This window comes from Hyperolius riggenbachi, chromosome 10 (genome assembly GCF_040937935.1).
Source record: "Hyperolius riggenbachi isolate aHypRig1 chromosome 10, aHypRig1.pri, whole genome shotgun sequence".
Classification (NCBI taxonomy): Eukaryota; Metazoa; Chordata; class Amphibia; order Anura; family Hyperoliidae; genus Hyperolius; species Hyperolius riggenbachi.
The window spans coordinates 256,394,586-256,414,176 of NC_090655.1; the positions used below are offsets into that span (position 1 = coordinate 256,394,586).

The 19,591-nt window shown below is 43.0% G+C and overlaps 1 protein-coding gene across 1 annotated transcript in view; it reads left to right on the plus strand.

Moving 5' to 3' along the window:
- Positions 1-3,945: 3,945 nt before the first annotated feature.
- Positions 3,946-19,591, plus strand: part of LOC137537118 (uncharacterized) — a 105,498-nt gene continuing 89,852 nt past the window's right edge. The window contains exons 1-6 of the mRNA XM_068259252.1: positions 3,946-3,995; positions 10,620-10,739; positions 10,866-10,994; positions 11,080-11,203; positions 11,325-11,422; positions 11,537-12,050. Coding sequence (XP_068115353.1) covers positions 3,984-3,995; positions 10,620-10,739; positions 10,866-10,994; positions 11,080-11,203; positions 11,325-11,422; positions 11,537-12,050 — 997 coding nt within the window. The 5' untranslated portion in view covers positions 3,946-3,983. The remainder of the gene's footprint in view (positions 3,996-10,619; positions 10,740-10,865; positions 10,995-11,079; positions 11,204-11,324; positions 11,423-11,536; positions 12,051-19,591) is intronic.

Here is a 19,591-nt window from a genome sequence, read left to right on the forward strand (position 1 = left end):
AGTACACAGAATGCTATATAGTGTGGCTGAACGAGCGGTGTACTACTGTTCCCAGCAGACACAGAACAGTACACAGAATGCTATATAGTGTGGCTGAACGAGCGGTGTACTACTGTTCCCAGCAGACACAGAACAGTACACAGAATGCTATATAGTGTGGCTGAACGAGCGGTGTACTACTGTTCCCAGCAGACACAGAACAGTACACAGAATGCTATATAGTGTGGCTGAACGAGCGGTGTACCACTATTCCCAGCAGACACAGAACAGTACACAGAATGCTATATAGTGTGGCTGAACGAGCGGTGTACTACTGTTCCCAGCAGACACAGAACAGTACACAGAATGCTATATAGTGTGGCTGAACGAGCGGTGTACCACTATTCCCAGCAGACACAGAACAGTACACAGAATGCTATATAGTGTGGCTGAACGAGCGGTGTACTACTGTTCCCAGCAGACACAGAACAGTACACAGAATGCTATATAGTGTGGCTGAACGAGCGGTGTACCACTATTCCCAGCAGACACAGAACAGTACACAGAATGCTATATAGTGTGGCTGAACGAGCGGTGTACTACTGTTCCCAGCAGACACAGAACAGTACACAGAATGCTATATAGTGTGGCTGAACGAGCGGTGTACTACTGTTCCCAGCAGACACAGAACAGTACACAGAATGCTATATAGTGTGGCTGAACGAGCGGTGTACCACTATTCCCAGCAGACACAGAACAGTACACAGAATGCTATATAGTGTGGCTGAACGAGCGGTGTACTACTGTTCCCAGCAGACACAGAACAGTACACAGAATGCTATATAGTGTGGCTGAACGAGCGGTGTACTACTGTTCCCAGCAGACACAGAACAGTACACAGAATGCTATATAGTGTGGCTGAACGAGCGGTGTACTACTGTTCCCAGCAGACACAGAACAGTACACAGAATGCTATATAGTGTGGCTGAACGAGCGGTGTACTACTGTTCCCAGCAGACACAGAACAGTACACAGAATGCTATATAGTGTGGCTGAGCGAGGTACACAGTGGCAGTAAACAATGCTATATATAGTGTGGCTGAGCGAGCGGTGTACTACTGTTCCCAGCTGCGACACACAATGACTGGGGGGGACCCTGGCTAGCGTGGCTGGAGCACGAACTACCCTGCCTGCCTACCCAAAGCTAAACCCACAGACAAATGGCGGAGATATGACGTGGTTCGGGTATTTATTTACCCGAACCACGTGACCGTTCGGCCAATCAGAGCGCGTTCGGGTCCGAACCACGTGACCCGTTCGGCCAATCACAGCGCTAGCCGAACGTTCGGGGAACGTTCGGCCATGCGCTCTTAGTTCGGCCATGTGGCCGAACGGTTTGGCCGAGCACCGTCAGGTGTTCGGCCGAACTCGAACATCACCCGAACAGGGTGATGTTCTGCAGAACCCGAACAGTGGCGAACACTGTTCGCCCAACACTAGCTCTAGCACACCCCTGATCATGCCCCCGCCACAGGCACACCCCTAGTCACGCATAACAACGTTTTCATAGGAAAAATATGTTATTTTATTATTCAAACCACACTTGCTCTTTCTATCCTGGTTCATTTTCCTCTACTAACATTAGAAAATAAGAACTATATCAACTTAAAGGATCTAGATAAGATTTTGAGTATATTAAAGACAGTTTTTCAGTAGAAAAATACATACAGTGCGTTGCAAAAGTATTCAGCCCCCTTGAAGTTTTCCACATTTTGTCACATTACTGCCACAAACATGAATCAATTTTATTGGAAGTCCACGTGAAAGACCAACACAAAGTCGTGTACACATGAGAAGTGGAACGAAAATCATACATGATTTCAAACATTTTTTACAAATAAATAACTGCAAAGTGGTGTGTGCATAATTATTCGGCCCACTTTGATCGGAGTGCAGTCAGTTGCCTATAGACATTGCCTGATGAGTGCTAATGACTAAAAAGAGTGCACCTGTGTGTAATCTAATGTCAGTACAAATACAGCTGCTCTGTGAGGGGCTCAGAGGTTGTATTGGGAGCAAAAACACCGTGAAGTGCAAAGAACACACAAGACAGGTCAGGGATCAAGTTATTGAGAAATTTAAAGCAGGCTTAGGCTACAAAAAGATTGCCAAAGCCTTGAACACCCAACGGAGCACTGTTCAAGTGATCATTCAGAAATGGAAGGAGTATGGCACAGCTGTAAACCTACCAAGACAAGGCCATCCACCTAAACTCAGGCCGAACAATGAGAGCGCTGATCAGAAATGCAGTCAAGAGGCCCATGGTGACTTTGGACGAGCTGCAGAGATCTATAGCTCAGGTGGGAGACTCTGTCCATAGGACAACTATTAGTCATGCACTGTACAAAGTTGGCCTTTATGGAAGAGTGGCAAGAAGAAAGGCATTGTTAACAGAAAGCATAAGAAGTCCCATTTGCAGTTTGCCACAAGCCATGTGGGGGACACAGCAACCATGTGGAAGAAGGTGCTCTGGTCAGATGAGACCAAAGTGGAACTTTTTGGCCAAAATGCAAAACGCTATGTGTGGCGGAAAACTAACACTGCACATCACTCAGAACACACCGTCCCCACTGTCAAATATGGTGGTGGCAGCATCATGCTCAGGGAAGCTGGTCAGAGTTGATGGGAAGATGGATGGAGCCAAATACAGGGCAAACTTGGAAGAAAACCTCTTGGAGACTGCAAAAGACTTGAGACTGGGGCGGACGTTCACCTTCCAGCAGGACAATGACCCTAAACATAAAGCCAGGGCAACAATGGAATGGTTTAAAACAAAACATATCTGAATCGCCCAGTCAAAGTCCAGATCTAAATCCAATCGAGAATCTGTGGCAAGATCTGAAAGCTGCTGTTCACAAACGCTGTCCATCTAATCTGACTGAGCTGGAGCTGTTTTGCAAAGAAGAATGGGCAAGGGTTTCAGTCTCTAGATGTGCAAAGCTGGTAGAGACATACCCTAAAAGACTGGCAGCTGTAATTGCAGCAAAAGGTGGTTCTACAAAGTATTGACTCAGGGGGCCGAATAATTACGCACACCCCACTTTGCAGTTATTTATTTGTAAAAAAATGTTTGGAATGATGTATGATTTTCGATCCACTTCTCACATGTATACCACTTTGTATTGGTCTTTCATTTGGAATTCCAATAAAATTGATGCATGTTTGTGGCAGTAATATGACAAAATGTGGAAAACTTCAAAGGGGCCGAATACTTTTGCAACCCACTGTATATTTACATATTTGAGTCCTGAAAGAGAGATAAATGAGGAGGACAGAGGGACAGGGTTCCCAAAGAGGGACTGTCCCTCAAAAAGAGGGACAGTTGGGAGTTATGTACTTAGCACCATAGTTAGCACATGCAAACTACTTAGCACCCTAGTTAGTGCGGTGCTAAGTAGTTTGTATGTACTTACTACGGTGCTAAGTAGTTTGCATGTGCTAACTACGGTGCTAGGTAGTTTGCATGTGCTAACTACGGTGCTAGGTAGTTTGCATGTACTAACTACGGTGCTAAGTAGTTTGCATGTACTAACTATGGTGCTGCTAAGTAGTTTGCATGTGCTAACTACAGTGGTAAGTTTGCACGTGCTAACTACTTAGCACCCTAGTTAGCATGTGCAAAGCTTTTAGGCGTGCGAACTATGTTAGCACCCTTTTGTGAATCAAGCCCCTTGTCTACTACCCCTATTAAACTTTCCCAGTGTATAGACACACTTTCTCCCGACATACCCGTACCCAATAGGTATCAATCTGATGATAATAATAATAAAATAATAATAGCTAAGTGCGGGATATTCCACAAACAGAGGTTGCAGTTAGCCTATTTACCACAAGATGGCGATCTCACTTCTCCCAGGTGGAACGCACGGACAACAAGCTATTATCCCCTAGACAGGAAATGATGTAACAGCAGGAGGATAAGTTGCACGAGGAGAAGAGGAGACATGTTGGAAGAGGTAATTGTGTGATTATTGTTATATTGTGAGCAGAGCAGAGCAGAGCAGAGCAGAGGTCGGGGTGGACATACTTTGTTACAGAGGAGGTCATGGTATACCTGTCACTATCCTGATCATCCCCCTTGCAGTAATTGCCGTACAAGAGACTTTTATATAACTACTGCGACTTCAAGAGACTTTTACAGTAGTATTCCTTTATAGTAAATTCCAAAGGACCAGGAAATGTAGTTTACTATATCCAGATGATTACTATAACGAGATTCTACTGTATATAAACTAGCTGCCGTCTGTACACCATCCTCCTGCCATCCACACTGCTGGCCGCTTCCCTCTGATCTGTCCCCACTGCTGATTGACTGAACTCAAGCTACGCTATGCACACAGACTGCTAGCCATGGTGGTGGTTCCCTTGGTCTCACAGTGGTGTGATGATTGCCCATTTGTCTCCCTGCCACCAACGCTGTCTAGCGTGACTCTGAGACCTCCATCTGCAGCTGTTTGACCGCACCTGGGGCCAGTCACTTGCTACAGAAACCGCCAGCCGTAGTGGCAGCAGCAGCAAATAACTGGGATATACAGGAGGATGAGGTGAAGGAGGACACAGAGGCGATATAGGAGGCCCCTCATCAGACCAACATTGACCAGCCAAAGGACACTGTGAGCTTTACACACATCTACAGGTGGCTTAGGACCTAGAAACCGATTGGTCCGTCAGTATATGTGCCAGACACCACGCTGCTTTGTGGAGCCTGGCTGCTACTGCTGCTGCTGTTGCAGCTTTGTGTGCTTATGCATCCTTGTTCCTGGCTGCTCTGCAATTTGTACTTATACGGCCATATGGTCTGCTCAACTTTATTGGAATATCTGAGCTGGAGAAATGTTGCTTTTTTAAAAGAAACGTTTCCAAGCGGAAAGTCGGGGAAGTTAGATGCAGCTTTACAGTTTCAGATTTCCAGTATACTGCATTGGTGCCTTGGTGGGCCCATCTGTATGACTGGCATGTGTGATTGTTGATGAGGTTGGCATGTTTATGTGTAACAGCACTATTACTTTCATTAATTTGTTCACCTACTTACAATTGATTTTGACTGAATTAAACTGTACCTGAAATGGGGCCACAACAAAAAATAAACATACCTGGGGCTTCCTCTAGCCGCATCTCACCTTCCTAGTAATAATTCAGTCACATCACAGAGACGAGAGAAGATGTATATGGAGTGTAGCCATGTCCCTCCAGTGCCGGCATCTCACCTTCCTAGTAATAATTCAGTCACATGACAGAGACGAGAGAAGATGTATATGGAGTATAGCCATGTCTCTCCAGTGCTGGCATCTCTCACCTTCCTAGTAATAATTCACATCACAGAGATAAGAGACAATGTATATGGAATATAGCCATGTCTCTCCAGTGCTGGCATCTCTCACCTTCCTAGTAATAATTCACATCACAGAGACAAGAGAAGATGTATATGGAATATAGTCATGTCCCTCCAGTGCTGGCATCTCACCTTCCTAGTAATAATTCAGTCACATCACAGAGACAAGAGAAGATGTATATGGAATATAGCCATGTCCCTCCAGTGCCGGCATCTCACCTTCCTAGTAATAACTCACATCACAGAGACAAGAGAAGATGTATATGGAATATAGTCATGTCCCTCCAGTGCCGGCATCTCACCTTCCTAGTAATAATTCAGTCACATCACAGAGACAAGAGAAGATGTATATGGAGTATAGCCATGTTCCTCCAGTGCCGGCATCTCACCTTCCTAGTAATAACTCACATCACAGAGACAAGAGAAGATGTATATGGAATATAGCCATGTCCCTCCAGTGCTGGCATCTCACCTTCCTAGTAATAATTCAGTCACATCACGGAGACAAGAGAAGTTGTATATGGAGTATAGCCATGTCCCTCCAGTGCCGGCATCTCACCTTCTAGTAATAATTCAGTCACATCACAGAGACAAAAGAAGATGTAAATAGAATAAAGCCATGTCCTTCCAGTACTGGCATCTCACCTTCCTAGTAATTATTCAGTCACATCACAAAGACAAGAGAAGATGTATATGGAGTATAGCCATGTCCCTCCAGTGCTGGCATCTCACCTTCCTAGTAATAATTCACATCACAGAGACAAGAGAAGATGTATATGGAATATAGCCATGTCCCTCCAGTGCTGGCATCTCACCTTCCTAGTAATAATTCAGTCACATCACAGAGACAAGAGAAGATGTATATGGAATATAGTCATGTCCCTCCAGTGCTGGCATCTCACCTTCCTAGTAATAATTCAGTCACATCACAGAGACAAGAGAAGATGTATATGGAATATAGTCATGTCCCTCCAGTGCTGGCATCTCACCTTCCTAGTAATAATTCAGTCACATCACAGAGACAAGAGAAGATGTATATGGAAATAGCCATGTCCCTCCAGTGCTGGCATCTCACCTTCCTAGTAATAATTCACATCACAGAGACAAGAGAAGATGTATATGGAATATAGTCATGTCCCTCCAGTGCTGGCATCTCACCTTCCTAGTAATAATTCAGTCACATCACAGAGACAAGAGAAGATGTATATGGAATATAGCCATGTCCCTCCAGTGCCGGCATCTCACCTTCCTAGTAATAACTCACATCACAGAGACAAGAGAAGATGTATATGGAATATAGCCATGTCCCTCCAGTGCTGGCATCTCACCTTCCTAGTAATAATTCAGTCACATCACGGAGACAAGAGAAGTTGTATATGGAGTATAGCCATGTCCCTCCAGTGCCGGCATCTCACCTTCTAGTAATAATTCAGTCACATCACAGAGACAAAAGAAGATGTAAATAGAATAAAGCCATGTCCTTCCAGTACTGGCATCTCACCTTCCTAGTAATTATTCAGTCACATCACAAAGACAAGAGAAGATGTATATGGAGTATAGCCATGTCCCTCCAGTGCTGGCATCTCACCTTCCTAGTAATAATTCACATCACAGAGACAAGAGAAGATGTATATGGAATATAGCCATGTCCCTCCAGTGCTGGCATCTCACCTTCCTAGTAATAATTCAGTCACATCACAGAGACAAGAGAAGATGTATATGGAATATAGTCATGTCCCTCCAGTGCTGGCATCTCACCTTCCTAGTAATAATTCAGTCACATCACAGAGACAAGAGAAGATGTATATGGAATATAGTCATGTCCCTCCAGTGCTGGCATCTCACCTTCCTAGTAATAATTCAGTCACATCACAGAGACAAGAGAAGATGTATATGGAAATAGCCATGTCCCTCCAGTGCTGGCATCTCACCTTCCTAGTAATAATTCACATCACAGAGACAAGAGAAGATGTATATGGAATATAGTCATGTCCCTCCAGTGCTGGCATCTCACCTTCCTAGTAATAATTCAGTCACATCACAGAGACAAGAGAAGATGTATATGGAATATAGCCATGTCCCCCCAGTGCTGGCATCTCACCTTCCTAGTAATAATTCAGTCACATCACAGAGACCAGAGAAGATGTATATGGAATATAGCCATGTCCCTCCAGTGCTGGCATCTCACCTTCCTAGTAATAATTCAGTCACATCACAGAGACAAGAGAAGATGTATATGGAATATAGCCATGTCCCTCCAGTGCCGGCATCTCACCTTCCTAGTAATTATTCAGTCACATCACAGAGACAAGACTACAAATCCATCCAGTATAGCCATGTCCCCCCCTGTATCCCCCAGCATTGCCATTATCATCCAGTATATAATATCCCCACCTCAGCAATACCATTTTTCCCCAGTATAGTTGTGTCCCCCAGCATTGCCATTATCCTCCAGTTTGTAATGTCCCGCACCCCGGTAATGCCATCTCTTTCCCAGTATAGCCATGTCCCCCCTTCCCGTGTCCCCCAGCATTGCCATTATTATTATTGATTTATATAGCACCAGCATCTTCCGTGGTGCTGTACAACAGCATTCAGGGTATAATAATACAATAGTTAATACAAGACAGTGATGGATTACCGCTGATGCAGTGAACAAATCAACTACAGATTATTACACAGGTGGGAGGGATACACACATTACACAGCTTTGTGAGACTAAATGTAATGAGAGCCTTGGCCAGAAGGCCTTAAAGGGAACCTAAACTGAGAAAGATATGGATTTTTCCTTTTAAAATAATACCAGTGGCCTGACTCTCCTGCTGATCATGTGTCTCTCATACTTTTAGCCACAGCCCATGAACAGGCATGCAGATCAGGTGCTCTGACTGAAGCCAGACTGGATTAGCTGCATGCTTGTTTCAGGTGTGTGATTCAGTCACTACTGCAGCCAAAGAGATCAGCAGGACTGACAGGCAGCTGGTATTGTTTAAAAGGAAACATCCATATCCCTCTCAGTTTTGGTTCCCTTTAAGTCTGGTACACACCATGCAATTTCGCATCAGATAGATGAGTCGATAGTTTCCGTAAGATCTGATCATTTTTCTGATCGATTTTCTGTTCACTTCTTTGCAAATCAATCAGAAAAATCAATCAGGACATTATCTATTCGACCCATCTATCTGGCGGGAAATTGCATGGTGTGTACCAGGCTTTACAGTCTAAAGCAGGCATGAGCAAACTTGGCCCTCCCGCTGTTACGGAACTACAAGTCCCACAATGCATTGCAGGAGTCTGACAGCCACAGTCATGACTCATAAAGGCAAATGCATTGTGGGACTTGTAGTTCCATAACAGCTGGAGGGCCAAGTTTGCCCATGCCTGGTCTAAAGGCTTAAGAAATAATACAGTAGGTAAGGGGAAGTTTTGTATGAGATGGTGATCTGCTGGTGGTGTCCTAGGTAGGAGAGTATGCTTGCCTGAAGAGGTGAGTTTTCAGATTGTGCCTAAAAAGAGTAAGTGTGGATGAGTGGTGGATGTGTTGAGGGAAAGCTTTCCAGAGGAGGGGAGAGGATCGAGAGAAGTCTTGTAAGCGGGAGTGAGAAGTAGTGACCAGGGAAAAAGACAGAAGGATATCGTTAATAGAGCGGAGATTGCGTGTAGGTTGGTATCTGGAAATAAGTTGATTTAGATGGGAGGGAGCTAGGCTGTGAAGAGCTTTGTAGGCGAGGGTAAGAATTTTAAATTGTATCCTTTGTGTAACTGGCAGCCAGTGAAGGGTCTGACAGAGGGGTTTTGGCATCGGGAAGTGGGAGGAGAGGTGGATGAGTCATGCAGCAGAGTTCATGATGGACTGTAGGGGGGGCTAAATGGTTGGCAGGGAGGTTGCAAAGCAGAGAGTTGCAGTAGTCTAGTCGTGAAATAATCGGGGCATGCACCAGAAGTTTGGTAGCATCCTGTGTGAGAAAAGGGCGGATGTGGAGATGTTTATCAGGTGGAGTCAACAAGAGGAAGATACTTTTGTCTATGAGTGGTTTGAATGAGAGGGTTGAGTTCATTATTAGACCTAGGCCATGAGCCTGGTAGACAGGTGATCTTGAAATGCCATCAACAGATATAGTAATGTCAGGCAGGGGCATTGAATTGTCAGGTGGGAAGATTGCCATTTCAATCTTGTCCATTTTGAGTTTTAGAAAACTTGAGGACATGAAGGAGGCGATTGCATTGAGACAGTCAGGGACACGAGCTGTTAAAGTACCTACTGTAAGTCAGGTGCTGAAATGTCAATTTGGGTATCATCAGTGTATAGGTGATATTGGAAGCCAATCGAACAGGAAAGGAGCAGGCTAAGACCATAAGTTTAGATAGAGAAAATGAGAGGTCCGAGGACTGAGCCTTGGGGAACTCCAACATTGAGGTGTCGCGGAGAGGAGGTGTTGCCAGAGTAGGTGACTCTGAAGGTCCTATCTGTGGGATAGGAGGAAAGCCAAGAGAGAGCAAGACCCTGAATGCCCATGGATGCCCATTATCCACCAGTATGTAATGTCCCCCATCCCAGTGATGCCATTTCTTTTCCAGTGTAGCCTTATCCTCCCTGTGTCCCCCAGCATTGCCATTATCCTCCAGTATGTAATGTCCCCCTATCCCAGTAATGTTATTTCTTCCCCCACCTCCATGCAGATTAGTATAAGGAAGGAATTACATTGGTTTATAGCTAGCTGTCACAGTGTGCTCTAGTCCTCTGCTCCCATTAGCCTCAGTCTCTGCCTCTCCTCATATCCTCATCCATCTACCACTACCAGCACTGCTGTACCATCACAGGAATGGTAACAGTGGGAGGTGGATGTGGGGAGAGAAGGCCAGCTGGAGAGCAGGCAGAGGGAGGACAGGACTGCAGCACGCTGTGAATATAGTACACAGGTAGCTATTAACCAAATGTTTATGCTTTCCTGTGATACTCTGCATGGCCCTACCATGACAGCAATGTGGAGTGATAGGCAGGTGAGTTGGGGCCAGCTTTGGAAGGTATGTGTCTTATGGCACTGAAGTGGTGATTTTGGGCGCTTGAAAGTAGCCCATCGCTTAGTACTTCTAACCCATTTCCAGGCAATGCTAGCCAATTGACTTGTAGCCTAGTAATAGCCTAGTAGTTTGGCTGTAAGTATCCAATCAGTAGATTGAGGGGAGGGGGGATGTTTTCAGTAAATTATTGGTACTAAATTATCCTCCCCTTATTCCCCGTCAAAAGGCAGCAGCATCCTGTATGGATCACATGACCACGTCACTGAGGATGGATGAGGACCAGAGTCACATGACCGAGAGGATATTCAACCTCACCCTGGAGATCACCTGTCTGCTGTCTGGAGAGGTGAGGAGGATTCTGGGAGGTCACATGACATCGCTGTTATCTCTATTAATAAAACACACACCTGACTAGAGAGGTGATGAGGATTCTGGGAGGTGATATGACATTATTTTTGGTCTCTCTTAACAGAGTTATACGCCAGTGAAGTCTGGTGATCATGTGACCATTACAATTCCCCCACCTCACTTCCTGGTATCTGAGCGTAAGCGGAAGATTCTAGAAATCACCAAGAAGATGATGGGGCTGTTGATAGGAGAGGTGAGCAGTCCTGGGAATTATGGGATTCTATCCAATTACAGGTAAGGGTGTGTCTGGGTGGTGACTGTATCATTGTATTTTTCAGGTTCATATTAGGTTTCAGGATGTCACAATCTATTTCTCCATGGAGGAGAGGCAGCATATAGAAGGACACAAGGACCTCTACATGGACACCATAATGGAGAATCAGACACCCCTCACATCACTGGGTAAGAGGAGACTTTTATTTCTTGTAAAGGAAGGAGCAGTATGGATAGTCCACCTAGATCCCCCATCATCTAACCAACATATATAGACAATGTAATTAGTCAGTGTGTTTGTTTCCTACAGATGGACCTAGTGACAGAATCCCACCAGAGAGATGTACAGGTCCTCTTTATTCCCAGGATTGTCCACAAGAAGATCCCACCATTCCCGACCATTATCAGGTAGGTGGAGTAGAGGATCCCCAAAGACTGCAAACTGTGACACATTATTTCCCTCTGTGTATGCTGTTATCTGTGGTCACATTTTAAATGATCTCTTTTACTTTGTGAAATTAGGGTGGAGAAACGAGACTTGTTAACACTGTGGTTAAAGAGGAGGAAGAAGAGACGTATGTGAGGAGTGATCAGCAGTCTATGGAGCAGAGTGACATGATGAGGACATATAAAGAGGAAGAAGAGACATATGTGAGGAGTATTCAGCAGTCTATGGAGGAGGGTGACATCATGAGGGCAATTAAAGAGGAAGAAGAAGAGACATATGTGAGGGGTGATCAGCAGTCTATGGAGGAGGTTCTCATGATGGGGACAATTAAAAAGGAAGAAGAAGAGACATATGTGAGGAGTGATCAGCAGTCTATGGAGGAGGTTCTCATGATGGGGACAATTAAAAAGGAAGAAGAAGAGACATATGTGAAGAGTGATCAGCAGTCTATGGAGGAGGTTCTCATGATGGGGACAATTAAAGAGGAAGAAGAAGAGATGTATGTGAGGAGTGATCAGCAGTCTATGGAGGAGGGTGACGTTTTGGAGACATCTAAGAAGGAAGATATTATTACAGGGATGGGCACAGGTGAGTGATAAACATTAGGAAATACATATTAAGCTTAATAAGAAACATGTCCCTGCTGGGCACAGTATAGATCACATGAAGCTAGTAAGTGGGGGAGGGGCTGTAAGAATGTGAGTGATGATTGGGGGGAGGGGGAGTGGGGACTGAAGTTAAAAGTAGCTAAAAAGTCCCTCTGGTAAAACAACTATGCCAAGTGCAATTATGCAAATATTCCAATTTTACAAGAGCAAGAGGTTACCCCAATACTGCAGGAATTTCAGGCATGGGGTGAATAGACAAATGACTGATCTGGCAAGAATTTTGATGGTCAGTGAGATGCAAATAATTTCAAGTTGATGCAAGATTATGCAAATTTTAATGCAGCTTAAAAATGAACCAGTCACATTTTACCTCAGCAGGATTTGAATGGTTAATAAAAATGTATGTAAATTTGCATCAACTCAAAATTATTTGCATCTGAGTGACCAACACTAGGGGGGGTGGATGAAAAGAATGTCCTCCTCTGCTAGTTGCCAGCCACAGAGCTGCTGCACAGTATGCTCGGGAGCAATCATCAAAGGTCCGCACCATCCAATATTCAAGTTTCAAGTTTCTTTATTTATAGCTCTTGTAAAAAGACATGATTAAAAACAAATCTGCATGATGATGACGCACAGGCGTTTCGATACTTCTTTCTCAAATCATTGCAGCATCTGACAATACATTGCACACCACACACATCTTATATAGGTCTCAAGTGGACCTGATGGAAGACTTACAATTTGCATATTCATGAGTGAACTCTATCATAGACTGTGAACACTGTCTTTGGATTTTCACAAACAATTCATTATGCATAATTAAAAACCCAATTTCCAACTTTAATTCACATTTCAAACATTAAAAACCCCTCTCCAATGTCTTATTTGCTGTTTTTTAGCTCCACGGGAGAAAATTGTCATAATGTGGGACATTCAGCCAATCAACAATCCGCCTACAACGTCCGCCTAAGACTGCATAACTACGCAATAAAATACGCGTATACGCGTACATCATGTCCAATCGTAATCCTGCCTACAACGTCCGCATAAAGACTGTGGACGCGTCACATGCGTACATATGTACGCGTCCAGTCACAAAAGGCATAAAAGACGTCCGCACAACGACATGAAAACGCGTAAAAGACGCGTAAAAAATGCAAAGGAACACGCAAAATACGCGAAAAAAGCGCATCAAAAAACCGTAAAGTTCTAAAAAACGGCACATTGACTGAAAATTGTCTCCACACATAACAACCATCTCCCAACTAAACCTCCATCTATTCAACTCAAGATACGTTATATAATAAGTTTACAAATATCGTATTCACGATTTAACCCCTTGGGTTCCAAAGTATCAAGTCTTTTTATCCAAAAATACTCCCTTTTTAACAACTCCTTTAGTCTGTCACCTCCCCTCCTCTGTGGTGGTACCCCCTCCAAAACCTGTACCCTCAATTGGGACACACTGTGTCCAAATTTACAAAAATGTTCGGAAACAGTCAGTTCCAAATTCTTAGTCCTAATATTCGACTTGTGCGAAGCAATTCTGTCCCTGAGGCACTGGGTGGTTTGACCCACATACCCAGTGCCGCAGGGACATTTCAGCAAATAGACTACATATCTCGATTCACATGTATAGTATCCATTAATTTTAAATTTTGACCCTCTACTTGGATGTGTGAATGTGTCCCCTTTAACAATGTGACCACAGAGGTGACACCCAAGACAGGGAAACGTTCCCTTTCTGGCAGTCACCCCTGCAGTCTCCGTACCAATATCCCCTCTAACCATCCTATCCCTCAAAGATGGTGCTCTCTTGAAGGACAGGAATGGATGCACATGAAATTCACGTATTGTGGGCAATCCTTGTTTTAACATTGGCCAGTGTCTATTGATTATAGCACCTATTTTCTCAGACAATACATTGTAGGTAGTAACCAATGGGATTCTTTCCCTAATATCTGCCCTTTCGTTTCTCAGTGTGGTTTTCTGTACCCCAAATCTTCCTCTGCAAGCTCTCATATCAAAATCTTTTTCCAAACATATGGCTGGATAACCCCTGGCCAGAAATTTATATTTCATTTCTTTCACCCTTTGTTCTCTCAACTCCGGGTTACTTACGATTCTTTCCACTCTCTGGAATTGACCCTTGGGGATATTTAATTTAACCTGAGGGGTATGAAAGCTGGCAAAGTGAAGAATTGAGTTCCTATCTGTCGGTTTCACAAAAAGATCTGTCTCTAATCTACCCTCCTTTTTGACCACCCAAGTGTCCAGGAAGCTAACTCTCTCATAATCACAATGAACTGTCAGGACAATTTCGGGACATTTTACATGCAACTCTTCAACGAAGGAGTCTAGGCTCGAACGTGGCCCCGCCCACAAACAGAAAATATCGTCAATATATCGACGCCAAAAAAGGGCATGTTTACAAAAAACGTTACTCGAAAAAACAAAAGCCTCCTCAAATAAACCCATAAATAAATTAGCATAGGATGGGGCCACGTTCGAGCCCATTGCCGTACCCCTTCGTTGTACATAAAAAGAATCTCCAAAAAGAAAATAATTTTTTCTCAATACAATTTCCAACAAAGTAATCAAAAACTTTCTTTCAGCAACAGAGAAATCAGTATAAACCTCTAAATAGTATCTAATTGCCTCCACACCCCCTTCATGGGGTATGGACGTATACAAAGCACCAACATCCATAGTTACAAGTAATACTTCCTGTTCTACATTCTCGATTTGTCTAATATCCTGCAAAAAATGTCCCGTATCCCTAATATAGGAATCTAGTGTAAGAACAATTGACCTCAATATCTTATCTAAGAATATGGAGATGTTAGAAAAAACAGAATCTATACTAGACACTATGGGCCTCCCAGGGGGATCTTTCAACCTTTTGTGAATCTTGGGCAAAATATATATAATTGGGACCCTTGGAAATTTCTTAATCAAAAACTTTTTCAAATCACTGTCAATCAGACCCTGACCTTCTGCCGACATAACAGTTTCTTCAACTAATTTCTGAATGTCTCTAGTGGGATCACATGATAATTTTTCATATACATCACCATCCTGTAGTTGTCGGATAATTTCTTTCTTGTAGTCCTGAGTGTCCATTATAACGACTGCTCCACCCTTATCAGCTGGCTTTATTGTGATTAATTTATTCTTAGATAGTGAATTTAAGGCAACTTTTTCATCCCTTGTCATGTTCCATGGAATATTCTTGATCTTTTTAGATTCAAAAAGTTCCTGTAATTCTTTCACATCCTGATTCACCTTGTTAGCGAAACTATCAATTACGCCATGTGATGTAGGAAGAAAGGCACTGTTGTTCCTTAGGCCCCATTCCTTCAATTTAATACACTCGCCAGAGAATGATGATGAATAGGACAAAAATTGGTTGACTCCAAAGAAATACTTTAACTTTAACGCTCTGTAAAATCTAGCTAGTTCCAGGTCGAGTAGGAAAAAATCGGGATAATTGGTCGGGCAGAAGGACAGTCCGTAGTTCAACACCTTGTGTTCCACTTCGGTCAGGCAGTGAGAGGATATGTTCACCACTAGGTCTACAGGGATTATTTCCGATTTCTCAATTCCATTTTCGAATTGTTTTTCTTTTTTTCTTTGCTTTTGCCTTTGGTATCTTTTTCCTCCCCTCCGCTTGCACTGTCCGACTGCAGTGACTGTTCGTCTGTCGTGGTTAAAAAATCAGTCGAGGAATGTCCTGTATTATCACCCGGAGGACGGGGAACTGGGTTTTTTTTAGGTTTCTGTGGTTTTACAGGCCGTGGGCGTCTAGGATAAACACCTCCCCCACTCCTTTGCCATCTGTATACATAACCCGTCAGATAATCTTGGATATCTCGATGGAATTTACTCCTCTTTACCTCCTCCACTGATTTTTCATATTCCTTTAATGTTCCATCCAAGGTCTGTTGTAACTATGGATGTTGGTGCTTTGTATACGTCCATACCCCATGAAGGGGGTGTGGAGGCAATTAGATACTATTTAGAGGTTTATACTGATTTCTCTGTTGCTGAAAGAAAGTTTTTGATTACTTTGTTGGAAATTGTATTGAGAAAAATTATTTTCTTTTTGGAGATTCTTTTTATGTACAACGAAGGGGTACGGCAATGGGCTCGAACGTGGCCCCATCCTATGCTAATTTATTTATGGGTTTATTTGAGGAGGCAAAGGAGTGGGGAAGGTGTTTATCCTAGACGCCCACGGCCTGTAAAACCACAGAAACCTAAAAAAACCCCAGTTCCCCGTCCTCCGGGTGATAATACAGGACATTCCTCGACTGATTTTTTAACCACGACAGACGAACAGTCACTGCAGTCGGACAGTGCAAGCGGAGGGGAGGAAAAAGATACCAAAGGCAAAAGCAAAGAAAAAAAGAAAAACAATTCGAAAATGGAATTGAGAAATCGGAAATAATCCCTGTAGACCTAGTGGTGAACATATCCTCTCACTGCCTGACCGAAGTGGAACACAAGGTGTTGAACTACGGACTGTCCTTCTGTCCGACCAATTATCCCGATTTTTTTCCTACTCGACGTGGAACTAGCTAGATTTTACAGAGCGTTAAAGTTAAAGTATTTCTTTGGAGTCAACCAATTTTTGTCCTATTCATCATCATTCTCTGGCGAGTGTATTAAATTGAAGGAATGGGGCCTAAGGAACAACAGTGCCTTTCTTCCTACATCACATGGCGTAATTGATAGTTTCGCTAACAAGGTGAATCAGGATGTGAAAGAATTACAGGAACTTTTTGAATCTAAAAAGATCAAGAATATTCCATGGAACATGACAAGGGATGAAAAAGTTGCCTTAAATTCACTATCTAAGAATAAATTAATCACAATAAAGCCAGCTGATAAGGGTGGAGCAGTCGTTATAATGGACACTCAGGACTACAAGAAAGAAATTATCCGACAACTACAGGATGGTGATGTATATGAAAAATTATCATGTGATCCCACTAGAGACATTCAGAAATTAGTTGAAGAAACTGTTATGTCGGCAGAAGGTCAGGGTCTGATTGACAGTGATTTGAAAAAGTTTTTGATTAAGAAATTTCCAAGGGTCCCAATTATATATATTTTGCCCAAGATTCACAAAAGGTTGAAAGATCCCCCTGGGAGGCCCATAGTGTCTAGTATAGATTCTGTTTTTTCTAACATCTCCATATTCTTAGATAAGATATTGAGGCCAATTGTTCTTACACTAGATTCCTATATTAGGGATACGGGACATTTTTTGCAGGATATTAGACAAATCGAGAATGTAGAACAGGAAGTATTACTTGTAACTATGGATGTTGGTGCTTTGTATACGTCCATACCCCATGAAGGGGGTGTGGAGGCAATTAGATACTATTTAGAGGTTTATACTGATTTCTCTGTTGCTGAAAGAAAGTTTTTGATTACTTTGTTGGAAATTGTATTGAGAAAAAATTATTTTCTTTTTGGAGATTCTTTTTATGTACAATGAAGGGGTACGGCAATGGGCTCGAACGTGGCCCCATCCTATGCTAATTTATTTATGGGTTTATTTGAGGAGGCTTTTGTTTTTTCGAGTAACGTTTTTTGTAAACATGCCCTTTTTTGGCGTCGATATATTGACGATATTTTCTGTTTGTGGGCGGGGCCACGTTCGAGCCTAGACTCCTTCGTTGAAGAGTTGCATGTAAAATGTCCCGAAATTGTCCTGACAGTTCATTGTGATTATGAGAGAGTTAGCTTCCTGGACACTTGGGTGGTCAAAAAGGAGGGTAGATTAGAGACAGATCTTTTTGTGAAACCGACAGATAGGAACTCAATTCTTCACTTTGCCAGCTTTCATACCCCTCAGGTTAAATTAAATATCCCCAAGGGTCAATTCCAGAGAGTGGAAAGAATCGTAAGTAACCCGGAGTTGAGAGAACAAAGGGTGAAAGAAATGAAATATAAATTTCTGGCCAGGGGTTATCCAGCCATATGTTTGGAAAAAGATTTTGATATGAGAGCTTGCAGAGGAAGATTTGGGGTACAGAAAACCACACTGAGAAACGAAAGGGCAGATATTAGGGAAAGAATCCCATTGGTTACTACCTACAATGTATTGTCTGAGAAAATAGGTGCTATAATCAATAGACACTGGCCAATGTTAAAACAAGGATTGCCCACAATACGTGAATTTCATGTGCATCCATTCCTGTCCTTCAAGAGAGCACCATCTTTGAGGGATAGGATGGTTAGAGGGGATATTGGTACGGAGACTGCAGGGGTGACTGCCAGAAAGGGAACGTTTCCCTGTCTTGGGTGTCACCTCTGTGGTCACATTGTTAAAGGGGACACATTCACACATCCAAGTAGAGGGTCAAATTTTAAAATTAATGGATACTATACATGTGAATCGAGATATGTAGTCTATTTGCTGAAATGTCCCTGCGGCACTGGGTATGTGGGTCAAACCACCCAGTGCCTCAGGGACAGAATTGCTTCGCACAAGTCGAATATTAGGACTAAGAATTTGGAACTGACTGTTTCCGAACATTTTTGTAAATTTGGACACAGTGTGTCCCAATTGAGGGTACAGGTTTTGGAGGGGGTACCACCACAGAGGAGGGGAGGTGACAGACTAAAGGAGTTGTTAAAAAGGGAGTATTTTGGGATAAAAAGACTTGATACTTTGGAACCCAAGGGGTTAAATCGTGAATACGATATTTGTAAACTTATTATATAACGTATCTTGAGTTGAATAGATGGAGGTTTAGTTGAGAGATGGTTGTTATGTGTGGAGACAATTTTCAGTCAATGTGCCGTTTTTTAGAACTTTACGGTTTTTTGATGCGCTTTTTTCGCGTTTTTTGCGTGTTCCTTTGCATTTTTTACGCGTCTTTTACGCGTTTTCATGTCGTTGTGCGGACGGCTTTTATGCCTTTTGTGACTGGACGCGTACATATGTACGCATGTGACGCGTCCACAGTCTTTATGCGGACGTTGTAGGCAGGATTACGATTGGACATGATGTACGTGTATACGCGTATTTTATTGCGTAGTTATGCAGTCTTAGGCGGACGTTGTAGGCGGATTGTTGATTGGCTGAATGTCCCACATTATGACAATTTTCTCCCGTGGAGCTAAAAAACAGCAAATAAGACATTGGAGAGGGGTTTTTAATGTTTGAAATGTGAATTAAAGTTGGAAATTGGGTTTTTAATTATGCATAATGAATTGTTTGTGAAAATCCAAAGACAGTGTTCACAGTCTATGATAGAGTTCACTCATGAATATGCAAATTGTAAGTCTTCCATCAGGTCCACTTGAGACCTATATAAGATGTGTGTGGTGTGCAATGTATTGTCAGATGCTGCAATGATTTGAGAAAGAAGTATCGAAACGCCTGTGCGTCATCATCATGCAGATTTGTTTTTAATCATGTCTTTTTACAAGAGCTATAAATAAAGAAACTTGAAACTTGAATATTGGATGGTGCGGACCTTTGATGATTGCTGTGGATTCCCT